Source organism: Pelobates fuscus, chromosome 5, assembly GCF_036172605.1.
Source record: "Pelobates fuscus isolate aPelFus1 chromosome 5, aPelFus1.pri, whole genome shotgun sequence".
NCBI lineage: Eukaryota > Metazoa > Chordata > Amphibia > Anura > Pelobatidae > Pelobates > Pelobates fuscus.
In genome coordinates this window covers 124,834,916-124,849,446 of record NC_086321.1, presented here as the reverse complement: position 1 = coordinate 124,849,446, position 14,531 = coordinate 124,834,916, and the positions used below count along the sequence as shown (strand labels likewise).

The 14,531-nt window shown below is 38.6% G+C and overlaps 1 protein-coding gene across 1 annotated transcript in view; it reads right to left on the bottom strand.

The window, feature by feature from the left end:
• The window catches only part of CUX2 (cut like homeobox 2), a 403,117-nt gene that overhangs the window by 109,152 nt on the left and 279,434 nt on the right, over window positions 1-14,531 (bottom strand). Inside the window, exon 5 of the mRNA XM_063454230.1 lies at window positions 3,099-3,239. Coding sequence (XP_063310300.1) covers window positions 3,099-3,239 — 141 coding nt within the window. The remainder of the gene's footprint in view (window positions 1-3,098; window positions 3,240-14,531) is intronic.

The following is a 14,531-nucleotide window of genomic DNA, read 5'->3' as shown; positions in this document are numbered from 1 at the left end:
TCTGCTTGTTGAGGACAGTTCCCTGATACCCCTAAATCGGGACAGGACCTGGGGATCAAAGTTGGGACAGCGGGACAGGACCTGAAAATCGGGACAGTTGGGAGGCCTGCGTGAGTTTAGAGATACATTTTGAATGTGCAAATTATCCTCAGAACAATTTATTGTGTGCTACCAAATAACTACAAAACGATTATAGCTGCTACCGCAATACAAGTAAATAAAAAATAAATACAACATATGAAATAGATATTTTAAAGGCACAAACATTACATTTCTTGTGAAAATGTGCACAGCCTTTATAGTGAAGGTTGTAAGTGAGTTAATATTTACTCAATCACATTGCAGGTTGTCTACTAAGGTAATATGCCTTCACCTGACATCAAGCAAAGTCCCTGTGCAAAGCAATAAATAAATAAATACTAGACGGGTGTACCATGTTCAACCCTGGCTATTTTATTAGACAGCATTACAATAGGGAATTTTGAGGAGTCTTCTTAAAAAAAAAACAAAAAAAAAAAACCTCTCAATGCAGGGTTCAAGTGTTCCCTTACATTGCTGAGGACCACAGCACCTTCTAGGAAGCAAGTCTTTTGACTCCACTTATGGTTCCAAAAAGGCTTGTTCCACACAGGTACCATCATCAATGTGTCCAAACATGGGATTAAACTAAGGGTTTGGGAAGGAAAGGCATACAAGGAGAGGGGTAGTGTGAGGTTAATATGCAGGATTACAGGTGTGTTTGAAATCTATTAAACAATTCTGGATATATCCTCTTAGCAGGGTTATTGGTTTACTTTGCTTCCTGAATAGCAATTTTACTATAGACTCCAATAGAATAACCGCTATTCAGTAAGCAGAGTCAACCTTTACTCTGCTAAGACAATCATGCACTTTGTTGGAAGTTACTGAAATGAATACCTTGTTTCATTTTTATATATTTTCCCCTTTGAAATATTGTTTGGAGCAACAACATTACAAACAGTTTATTGAAATTTTGAGCACTTCTTAATTTTAATATTTTACTTAATTTTATTCAAATGTTGATATATTTTTTATTCAAATATTTAATGCTTTGCTTTTGTGTTTAGTGAATGAAGATGTCTGTTTTTCTCTTTTTGTGCATTTTTTCAATGCTTTATTCTTCAATGAGAAATGTTCTCTAGCAGTGGCATACACACAATACATGGGGCCCCGGTGCAAAACGTACCCGTGCCTCCCCCCCCCATCCCTCTCCCCTCCCGCCAATCCCCCACCTCCCCGACAGACACACACCCATATAAACACACATACATACACAGACACACGAAACTCATACATACAGACAGGCACACGTACTTACATACAGACACACAGACAGACACATACAGACAGACACACATATACACACAGACAGACACACACATACAAAGACATATACATACATACATACATACAAACAGACATGCACACATACATACAGACACACATACACATACAAAGACACATACACACACACACACACACAAACACACACACACACACACATACACACAATGTTTAAAGGAACACTATAGTCACCTGAACAACTTTAGCTTAATGAAGCAGTTTTGGTGTATAGAACATGCCCCTGCAGCCTCACTGCTTAATCCTCTGCCATTTAGGAGTTAAATCCCTTTGTTTATGAACCCTAGTCACACCTCCCTGCATGTGACTTGCACAGCCTTCCATAAACACTTCCTGTAAAGAGAGCCCTATTTAGGCTTTCTTTATTGCAAGTTCTGTTTAATTAAGATTAAATTATCCCCTGCTATGTTAATAGCTTGCTAGACCCTGCAAGAGCCTCCTGTATCTGATTAAAGTTCCATTTAGAAATTGAGATACAATTATTTAAGGTAAATTACATCTGTTTTGCAGGCTCTGTCAATCATAGCCAGGGGAGGTGTGGCTAGGGCTGCATAAACAGAAACAAAGTGATTTAACTCCTAAATGACAGTGAATTGAGCAGTGAAATTGCAGGGGAATGATCTATACACTAAAACTGCTTTATTTAGCTAAAGTAATTTAGGTGACTATAGTGTTCCTTTAAGTCACCCTCCTGCTTCCTACCTTTTAGGTCTTTCCCTGGGGTCCAGTGGTGATTCCCACTCTGACACCCTGTCCTTGGGCTCTGTGTGTTAGCTGGGAGGAAAGACGTGCAGTCACTTCATTCCAGCGTGCTATCTCATCACAGGGGGCCGGGTCACGCTGTTATAGCGCCGCAGCGCTGACCGGGCCCCCTGACAATCCATCTCCATTGGGTGGCCCTAACAGCATGGGCCACCCGTTGGACGCCTTGCTGCGCAGGCCGGGGCCGCAAAGGACGGCGGCGGGTACCTGGTCGCAGGGGTCCGCAGGGCGGCAAGGCCCCCTGCAGTAACGGGCCCGATCGCAGCTGCGACTGCTATATGTACACCATTGTTCTCTAGCCATTCCATAGGTGGTTAGAGCTAGTAATTATTATTATTATTGTTAGCATTTATATAGTGCCAACTTATTCTGCAATGCTTTACCAATATAGAATGGGAATTATAGAATGCATTCCACTTACTCAATAAATGCCCTCATCTCACTCTGTATTAACATCATTCTCACCTTTGCAGTCCCTTCCTCCTGTTTCTCACCCATCCTATGGGAATAGGGACCTCATGTCTTCATGTATTTGTTTGTCAAATTTTTTATTGTCTCTTAGTTATATTGTACTGTGTCTTTTTACTTGTACCAATTGTACCCTTGGACAGCGCTAGCTGATGTGATAGTGCATTATAAATAAAGTATAATAATCATAATATTTGATAACAAGTAATTGACATACAAAAAACAGAAGCAAGAGATGAAGAAGGCCCTGCACAAACAAGCTTACGATCTACCAGGAAAAGGTAAAGACACCCAAGAAAAAAAAAAAAACAGCAGGTCAGAGGGAGGAGGCGTAATGTATAAGGTGCCTATGTCAAAATAATCTGGTAAAAGTGGTGTATAAAACAAGCAAACAGTGTAAGGAGAGAGATTGACTTGGGCTGTGGAGACGGGGGAACTAAGGAGGGCTATTGTAATGAAATACTTGGTAAATATGATGCTTTTACCTCTAGTAATGGAGAGGAAATCTGAATATTTTTTCCAGTGCCGGTTGATTTCTTTCAAAGCCTTGTTCTCAGGATCCACACATTGAAGTTGCTGCAATCGGTCTTCTAATCCACGGGCAGCTTCCAATAGAGGGGCAGGGTCTGGAAAGACAAAATGGAATCGGTCAACAATAGTATTGTCCCCCATATTATTACTGATATACTTCCCTTAAAGTGGATATATCACATATAAAGACTTAGTTTGGGCCAATAAGTCTAATAATTCTATTTGTGGCACTTTCTGGTTTTCAGTGAATGTATAAGATTTAGATATATTTGATATAAAAAAAAAAAAAACTATTTACATCTTGGTAAAACATGCAGATCCAACAAACTCAATTCTTTTCACTTCTACATATGTTCCAGGTTAAAGGTTTCATAAGCATTTCAAAAAAACTGAAGTGGTTATGGTGCCTGGAGTCCATGGGTGCTGGGTACTGCATTCATTCTAAACAGTTTCCTCACAGTTTAGTAAAGAGTCTCTGTTCCCAGCAGCATGAAACACAGTCTCCCATGACAGAATGGCAGAGGAGTAGCTAGGCTCTGCTTCACATCATACCAGGGGTAGCAGGCAGTGATTGGCTGAGACTAGTGTCAACTGACCTCTTTCAGCCAATCACTGCCCCAATCCCATACATCACTCAGTGTATAGTAGTGCTGAATATGTTGGCAGTATACCAATAACTGATCATAATAATGTATGTGAATATTAATTTATTGGTACATTTCATTAGATATAATAATAATTCAAAAGATGGAGATAAAAAAAAAAAAAATGATGTGTGAAACTGACAATTACTCTGTAACCTTCATCTCCATTACCCTCATTATATGTTTTTTCACACAGGTGATTGTTTATTTTGCTTATACGATTTACAAAAAACATAACTGAAATAATTATTTTGCATTACTTCCTTAAAAAGACAATGAAGTGTGATATTGCTTTACATTGTTCAACCTATAAACGGATAAACAATGAACAGCAGAGTACCATGAGGGTTGTAATTCTACGATACTGGAAGTTGGCAAAATAATGAGTGTTATTAGGTAATATTGGGTACCCCTACTTAGGTGAACTTCAATGTTCTCATACACAAGCTGACCCAATGTTATGTTTCCATACCCCAAATAATGCACAATATATATTGCTATAATATGTAACATGTACCAGTTTCAAAAAAGGATAAAAACCCACAGCGGGCTCCCTGCTTTTAATAAAGGAAATTATTTATCACACTTTTTGTGCAATCAACATTCCTGTAACATCACAACCACCATCGCCACCACCAGAGGTATGATCTTTACAATCGCAACGTGATTCCACAATGCATACACTTACTTCTAATTACATTTAAATGGCCATCAGATGGCAGGGTAGCCATAAAAAGCCTCCCCTGTTGGGCATGGATTGGGAACTGAGAACCAAGAATCCGTCCTGTTTTTCCATTAACTACTTTTTGCGTGAGGAGCAGAGAGGTTCACTAATAAAGTTAGAGTGATGTACAGCCATTCATTAAAGACATTGCTGTATACGCAGCGTGACAATCCTATATGTCTCATGTCCACAAAGCTCTCTTTTAGTTATAAACCTTTTTTGTAACCTTGTGTCAATTTCCACAGGGTTTTTTTTTATTTTATTTTTTTAATCTTTTGTCTCTGGTGAAATTCATCAGCGGGGGCAGCACCTGGTGGTTCCCAGGTAAGAAATCAAATAATTCAAAAATGGTTTAACTCTTTACAATGTAGGGGGAGCACCAAGCACCATAATCACTACAGTAAGCTGAAAATGCCAAGTAGTCCAACTAATTGTAAATGCATTACAAATACTAATGTACCTTAGCCCTCCCCATCCTCTAAGGTATTCTGAGCGTATCTGCAGCGCACTTATCAGCTCTTAATCTATTTAAAACAAATTCGGCAAAGTAATTGTTCTCTACGTTTTTCTGATATGCGTTTCTGTATGGTTAGTGCATAATAAAAGTAAACATAACGCATCAACCTATTACTTTTGTATACTCCGAATTTATCAGCAGAGATCGCTGGATATTTATTATGGTTGTTTATAGCTAATCAGAGTGTAAAACAGCTCTACTGCTAGACCTACACCAAAATGCAGAGAGCCTTTCAGGTTGGATATACTGCAATAGAGGATTGTATGCAATGCATGGGAAAGGATCAGATGAATTCTGCAGCGTTTAGACAATCAGGATTATTCTCGAAAGTCAGATTGGCCCCATATTGCACGCAGTAAAACCATTCGGCTGCATATAAGGTCATTTAGACTTCAAAATCCAGACACTGTTCACGCTATTCAACAATGTCCTAAATTTGCAATTCAGGCCTGGAATAGGCTGAAATTAGTTGAGCATTCAGCTAGACAGAACACCACTGGATGGCTGATATCCAGACAAAATTCTTCAAATCTGGGCTTTAAAAAAATACGAGCTTTTTTCTTCTTACCAGTAGGCAAATAGTTAAAGGAACACTTAATGCACCCAAAACCCTTCATCTTATTAAAGTGGTCTGGGTGCAATGTCCCCACCATCCATTTCAACCTTGCAGCTGAAAACATTGCTATTCTGCCATAACTGCAACGTTTTCTTTGCAGGGTTAAACTGGCTGTAATACTAACAGTCACTAGAAGAGCTTTTGCTAAATAGTTCATTAAAACTCTATTTCTATTTTCACAGACATGCATTAGATAAACTTTGTAATAAAGCTAGGCTGTCCAAATAAAGTCCATTGATCAGTGCATGGCCCACAAGGGCCCCTTAAAGAATTCTAAAAATCTCTGTGATCTTGATTTATTGCTAGATGGCTTACACATGGTTCAGGCTCCAAAATATGAATCTGGGGAATCCTCCCTAGAGAACACACAGTCTTCAAAGGTCATGAATCCTGAAGAATTTATCTAGCTCCCTTCTAAGGGTATATCAATGGACTGGCCGTTCCTGGGAATTGATTTGAGACTTGTTGCTTTAGAGAGCCTATTTTTGGCCACGCATTCTAGTAATTTAACGTCATATTGATTATCTAGTATTCCGTGCTCTACGGGGGAAACCAACAATGGTGGAATTAGAACGTGAAAGGAGATTGGGCAAGAGAAGAAAAAAGGAAACATGATCTGTAATGGGGAGAAGGGCAAAGAATATATGGTTTGTGCCGCCCCTTAAGTATTCCTACTAGTTTCTTTAATTCAGGCTCACAAATATTTACCTTTATTACCGTAGTGCCTGGGGTTACCTTGGTAACATCTGTCTGTTCCCCGAGGAGGGACCTTGAAATGGAAGATCCATATTAACCAGCTAGACCTGATATTTAATCTGATAATGACCATTAACAATAAGTATGACTGACTATCACCAAGCAAGATCCATATTAATAAGCCGATGAACACCATACTTCCATCATTTCTCCAACTGTGCATTGACAGCACCCGGGGGGAACTGATGTAATGGAAACACCTGAGGGATTTCTACTGAGTGTATCTCATACATCTGGCACCATTCTAATGCCTAAACTACCGTATTTGTATACACCAATTCTGAGTAATGTCTGTTTATTTAAGCAAAAGAAGAAACACGGACAAAAGCAGTTTGTGCGGAGGTAAGCAGGTGCATGCAGAACAGTATGTCTTCCCTCTGTCAGCATTACACCGTCATTAGCCAGTGTCTGCTCAGCAGGGTGTGTCATTATGTCTCCCAGGGCTGGTGTAATTATACATTGACATAATTAACCCAGCAAGCCCATTAGGCAGCCCGGCAAAAAATTCATCTATAATTATTTGTTGTGTGCATGCTAATGAGTCCATCTGTACTGCCATTGTACAACATGAACAAATTAATTTACAAGTCTGGATTTTTTAATAAGTTGAGGAGAAATATATGCTATTCAGTTAGGTTATAAGAAAATTATATATATGTTATTTAGCTATAGAGAACAGGGTTTGCTCTATACTCCTAGTGGTGTATCCAATGTAGATATTTAGTGCCCCTCTCTGTACTCCCGTTGATACTTGGCCAGAAAAGGTCACAGATTACCATCAGATGCGTATTTTGTTTATTACATATTTCAGTGTTTCTAGAGGCCAGGGTAAGAATAATTCTGGTAACGGAATAGAACATTTGTCATAGACGTCAATGGAAGAATTGTTAATTAATTATAAATATATCACCAACTACAGAATACAAGAACAATATATAAAAACCTACAAAATAAAATAAGGACTAAAATCAGTTTAAAGTGGTGTTTGAAATGTCATTCTCACCGTACAACCATTTTGTTTGACTGTCCGTTTGCCCCGAACCCTCTCGCTGTGTGGCCTCTTGTTTGCATCTTCATAATCATGACCACCCCTGGCTGTTACCACAAATTGGTTGTTAGTTCAAGTGCTTTCCCTGTGTGGCCGCCGTTCGTATAACCAAAAGCACGTGTTCAAACAATTGGCGGCCATTTTGTCTCGAGGGCAGTGGTATATGGTTGTCGACAGCATGGAACTATTTTCAGATACGCATCCCCGCGAACACCCAGGAAACTGTTACCGCTGCCCATCCAACTTCCCGAACAGTTAGGAGAATGGCGTTTGGGAGGCATTAACTACCAAACAGGGGGAGCTTTCTTACCCCGACAGCCAGGGGGAGCATTAGTCGGTGTTCGTGCGAGAATCCCAGAAAGATGACTGGTCATTGCCTTGTTTTTTCTGGAACTGTTTTGGGGCATCACCTCGTGGCCGACTGGTCAAAACTTCATTCGTATGGCATTCCCAAACCACCAAAGGGATCTGAGTGATAATTTGGCAAAGTGTGCACTCAGATCCAAGCTATATGGTGATGTGACTTTTGGGGTGTTTTGAAAATATTGTAGATTTTTCTGTGCCTGAGAGATAATTAACCCCTTAAGGACACATGACATGTGTGACATGGCATGATTCCGTTTTATTCCAGAAGTTTGGTCCTTAAGGGGTTAAGTTAGAGCATTTTCCCACACAATTATCTCTCAGGCACGGAAGAACCTGGGAAGAAAAGCCCAAGAAACCCCATGCTAGGGGCAATGCAATAAAAGCAGTGTGTGGCAGAAATAAAACCATTTATGCTCCCAGAACTGTGCATTGTCCAGGGGAGTAGGTGGGCTATTTACTTGGCTAATCTTGTTCCTGAATTCCTGATCATAGCCAGGGTCTTTAACGCAGGGCAAACAGGGCAACTGTCCCGGGCCCAGTTACTCTTGGGGGTCCCAGAGCAGTTGGCCCATGGGCCCCAGGATTTGACGTCATATTCCGGCTCCCAGCCTCACTCTGCGGTGCGCGAGGGAGCTGAGCAGACAGCTCAGAGGAAGTGCTCCCTCGCCAGCCGCCCGCCAGCCCAGCATGTCAGTTAGCCGCAAGGCTAACAAGGCATTTGCCCTGGGCATTTGGGGGCTGTGTTTTTTGCCGCCCCCTTGAAAATGCCGCCCAAGGCAAATGCCTTGTTTGCCTCGCGGCTAAAACGTCCCTGTGTGTGTGTGTCAGTGTGTCTGTCGGTCAGTGTGTGTCTGTATGCCTGTCAGTGTGTGTGTCAGAATGTGTCTGTGTGTCAGTATGTCTAGGTGTATGTGTCAGTATGTCTGTCAGCATATGTGTCTGAGTATATGTTTGCTGTCATTGTATGTTGTCAGTTTGTGTATCTGTGTGTTTGTCTCAGTGTGTTTATCTTTGTTTACATGTGTGTCTGCATGTTTTTTAGTGTGTGTATCTGCATGTGTGTTTGTGTGGCAGTGTATGTGTTCATGTGCGTACATCTCAGCATTCAAACACTCACATGATGCACAAATACACCACTGCATTCAAACTTCAACACATTATACAAGTACACTCATTTATTGAAAAGTCAACAATACATACAAAAACACCTCTGTGTTAAATGCCAAAATTATATATAAACACTCCCTTGCATTCAAAAATCAACACTACTCATAAATGCATGCTTGCATTCAAACACCAACACCACATACAAACATACTCCTACATTCACACTAACATACTCAATACAAAACTTATTTTCAAAGACACAAACACTGCTCAGTGCTAAATACTACTCTGCAAGCATGTAAAAATTGTAGATTCCCAGCTGCTCAGCTGTCAAAGCATTGTTGGAGCTGCAAGACAGATAGGGCTCTACCTTGGCCACCCTTGTGATAAGAAGCAAAAAAATCTTGCACAAGGGCCCTCTCTACTTTAGTGCAGTCACTGCGGTGGGGTGTAGGGTGTGATTACATGCCAGTGAGTGGGAGATGGGAAACAGTGTCCAAGGGGCCAACGCTAATGCTTGTCCAGGGTCCAGTCAGTATTAATGATGGCCCTGATCATAGCAGAGGGAGAGTCCTGGTCAGGACTAATGCTCAGTTTTACCTTTTATTATAAACATAAGTAAAATGAACTGTTGTAAAATAAACAATAAATAGAGTGTCATAAAACCAGAGTTGGAATCATAAGGGATAGAACAACTGGGTAAGTCTTGAACTAGAGAAAACATGGGAATGGCAAAAAAGTAGGTAGACTATGGGTGGTACTACTGTCCAATGTTCAATAATCATACAATCGTTTTTTTCTCAGTAAGCAACCCATCTCGTTGTTCTATTTTATCTTTTCTGTTGTCTGTAGCTCCCTATCTATACTCCACAGGTAGGGATGAACTCGGATTGTGACATAAAAAACAAAAACCATTAACCTTTATTCTCTATTCAATCTTACTTAGGTAGGTGGCCCTTAGGGACCAATGTCTTTATAAAACAGTGTAATCATATATTTCTTTGGGATATTAAAAGATTCAGGGACACTTAGCAATCTGTAATTGAGTTGCAATGGTTTTATCTGTCACACATTGCCAGTCCGTATACTTTGTCGCACTCATGGGTCAAACAACATAAAATAGGTGCTATATTATTAGTGATGTCTACAAAAATGCATAGTCAGGTTTCTATTCTATGTCTTCCTGACTAGGATGCTAATGGGGTCTAAAACATTTAATATACATCAGAGAATACACCATGAAATTAGCATCCATTATTGTTACTAATTGATTAGTACTTTAACCCTGGCCTATATATTTTACTGCACACAAGTAACTGGCAACTGTATCAAAGGTTCCATAATATCCCACGACTGATGTTCTTTGAAAGTTTGTTTGTAGATGCCTCTTTCTTCCCTTATAAAACGTTAAACAGTTCTATTCCCTGTATTGATCCCAGATAATGGGACAACTTGTGAATCAATTTAATGGATAAGCAGGTAGGATTTCTGCCCATACAGTTGCTTTTTAAATGAACAAAGGGTCTTACAAATACGTATACTGTAAGACGGTATATACACTACAAAAAAAAAAGAAAAATTACAATAATTCAAAACAAGTTATGTATAATTAAAATCACCTTATTCATTTTTTTTCAAGAAGAGAGCAGTTGATGTAGCTTAAATTTGATTATCATAATGTAAATTTATTCAGTTCTTGCTTTGACATCATTGCCTGCACTGTGTGGTATGATCAAAAATTCACGTTGTGTTAATGAATGTCCCATTTATCATTTTATTTACTTGTCACTTTCTACGAAGGTTTACCACAAATACTATATTTCCCAAAAAGAGATCTGCCATACAAGCAGAACAGTTCTACTTGCATTAAAGCCCCATTATTGATCATTTAGATTTTGATAATTTATATTAGAAGCACAAGATTTATTTAGATTTTTTTGTGTCTCATATTTGCAGGAGGTTTGGAAAAACACTTTGGTATTGGTTTTGGTAACCATGTTCTACCTAGTTGAGGCTCTTGTCTCATGTCTATGGTGCATAAGTACATGGAGGAATCTGTGCATTTAATAAAAAACAAATATCTTCCATTCTCTGCATCTGACAGCAGGGTAAGTTATCTAGATTAGAACAGGCATAGATCAAAGGAATATTCAGCATACAAAACTAGGGTCTAATTACACTATAATTGAATAAGTACCGGTATGTTGTCTGTGAATGCATATCTACTTTTAAGGCCTTATTTTTTATGATATGTGTACACATGTTATGATATGTTTAATGTGTTTATGTTTCATGATATGTACACACATTTTCTTTGCAGAGGGAAACTACTAAGTCATGGGCTGTCCCGCCGGAAATGAAAGTTGCAGACTTATCGGGAAAAAAAGCATACTATTTCTTGCACACTATAAAGCAAGTTTTGTAGGTCAAAATTCAAGGCTGCACTTTAGCAGTCAAGTAGAGAATAGGACGTAGAGGGGGCTCAAAGTACACTGAGCATGTTAGAGTGTACTCAACAAATGTTGACATTATGCTTTATATTTTGGTGGCATCTATCAATCTATCTATTTGTACAAATATAATAAATGTTATGGTAATGTAAACAAAAAATTGTACATAATAAAAAAAGTGTTTACACAGCCCATTAAGAGAACAAAATGCCAGATAGCCTGTCCAAAAACCATATGTCCAAAAAAGAGGATTTTTCTTTTATTAAATCCATAGAATCTAATTAATTTATTTAAGACGTGGAACCGGAATCTATTGAGGAGAAGAGAAAATTGTTATAAACCCTTTCACTGTCAAGTTCTATTATTTATTTTTCTTTTTTTACTTTACCATAACACTTATTATATTTGTACAGATAGATACATAGATGCCACCAAAATGTAAAGCATAATGTTAACATTTGTTAAGTACCCTCTAACATGCTCAGTGTATTTTGAGACCTCTCTACTGCAAATATCATGAAACAAACACATTAAACATATCCTATCATGTGTACACATAAAATAAACCCTTAAAAGTAGAAGAGTTTATAACAATCTTCTCTTTTCCTCAATAGATTCTGGTCCCATGTCTTGAAAAAATTCATTTGATTCAATGGATCTAATAAAAGAAAAATCATCTTTTTTTGTACATATGCTTTTTGGACAGGCTATTTAGCATTTTGTTATCTTAATATAGGTCTTCACGTGGGCTGTGTAAACAGTTTTTTATTATGTACAAATGCCTAATAACAGTAAAAATATGTGTGCCTGCATCTGTACATCTGACTGCAAGCAGTACAAAATGACTTTTCATATATTAAGTAATTTGATTATAGAATCACCCTCCTATTCTTAAATCCATAATAGCTGTGCATAGCTTATCCAAATCATGGCTAAATGTGACATTTCTACACAAGATGCAGCGGAGTATACTGAAATTAAATTTTTTCAAATGATGACCTCTTCCTAATTAGCTTGATTAGCTTGCAATTATGTGTGGGGCACTTGCTGCTGTACCCTTCACTGTCAGCACAGCTTTAATTTAAGTCTGAATACATTAGAGAGAGCATTTTCAACAACAGTAAATTAAAAAAAAAATTCACAGGCATTTAATTTGTCCCAGTTTACTGGGAAATACTGTAGAATAACACTGAAAAAAAATTACCATTAATGCATAAAGACGTAATTTTCAAGAACACATTTCATGTCCAATTGCCTCCCTGCAGGACGTGACTGTTAAGGCTGGTATCACTACATAAGTGACACACATTGTGAGCACATCTTCAGAGTTACACACTCCAATCATTGTTCATACACTCATCCGAATCTAATAAAACACAGTAAAATATGAAAGGCACCAGATGTGACAAGAAACATATAAACTGCTTCCTGGTCGAGACTCAATTTTTTTTTGCATGTTTCCATGTATTTAGGAGAAGCAATGATCAAGAAACCTATCATGGACTGTACAGTTTCAACCTTTCTGGTTATATCAGTATGGTGATAGTTTTGGTCTTTGGTGGTGAGACCAAACACAAACTCTCATATGATTTATGCAAATTAAAAAATCACTGTTGTGCATAAGCTTCATATCTCCAGGAGAACCCTGTAAAAAGTCCACCTTGGACATAGTAATTCCGGGAAATTTCCACAATTCTCCCAGAATTTCCAACTTGGCATAGGACACTACACCTTGTCTTGGGGTATGTACGCCTTATCTCACACTTGCAAAGGAGAACTTGTGGGACATGTTCGACAATTCACGCAAGTGCAAATATTGTTCATCGTTTCCTATACCTATAGTTTTAACCCCTTAAGGACTAAGCCAAATGTTCACGTTTTGATCAAAATAAAACGTAAACAAAACTTGGAATTTGATTATATGTCTGTTCAACTATAATTCACCCACACTAATTATATATCATTTTATTTAGGAGAAATAGGGCTTTTATTTAACATCAAATATTTAGCTATGAAACATAATTTAATATGAATAAACTATTTTAAAAAATGACAGAAATTAAGAAATGTTATTTTTTTAGTTCTGCATGACATTTTAACTGTGAATGTCATAATACTGTTTGCCAAAGTTAGCATTAATATGTTTGCGTGTGAAAAATGCAAACTTCTAATTTGAACGCCAATTTTGGACCTCGCGATCACATGGCCCAGGAGGGCCGGATCAGATGCAGGGGGACCCCCTGGGGTGCCAGGTAAGTCCCCCCATCGCTATTGCCGCCGGGGTATTGCCAGCGAGCAGGTAAGCGGGAAGGATGGAGTGGAAGTACTATGCCGCCCACCGGCGTTTAAAGCCGGGTCCCCAAGGACGGCATAGCACGCCCGCCATCCTTAAGGGGTTAAGAAAGATTGAAGCTTGTTGTTATTTGTCTGCTTGAGGAATATAGCAGAAACGATTGGTCAAAAGTGTTTATATACACATAATTCCTTCTTATTTACAGTTAGCTAAATAGAGGATTGTACTTCCCTAGAAATTTCATAACAAGAGTAAAGTGCAAAGTTTACTATAATTTTAAACAGCAGGTAAAATAAAAGCAGTAATCAGGGTATTTTTATTTTACTTTAACTAACCGTAAAAAAAGCAATTATGCTTTATAACAGTATCAGTGTGTCTTTGTGTTTAAACTTGTAGCAGTTTTTACTATGTACATTTTCTTCTTTTAAACCATAATTTAATCCGCTGCTTTGATTTTTATGGAAGCATGATTAGTGTGTTTAAAGAGACACTCCTAACAGACGTACAGAGGCATGCCTGATTGGGGCACCTACTCTACATGTTAAAAGCCCCTTCCCTGCCTTTGCCCCAGGACTCTGGAATCGCTATATAAAGTCTGAGACAATCTGATCCGTGCCCCCCTCAGACTGCATACAGGATCTCCCAGAGGGAGAGGACTGTCCAAGTTAAGGGACAAGTGGGACAACTCAGAAATGACAGGTACACACACTGCTACTCACGTATTTGGTTTCCCAAACTGTTACACACACATACTACTACCCACACACACACTGCTACTAATCAGCCAAAAATTAAAAAGGAAAATAGGTAGAAGGGAATTAGATCCCGACTTAGATAATATACCCCTATTCCTTATATATAGAGTG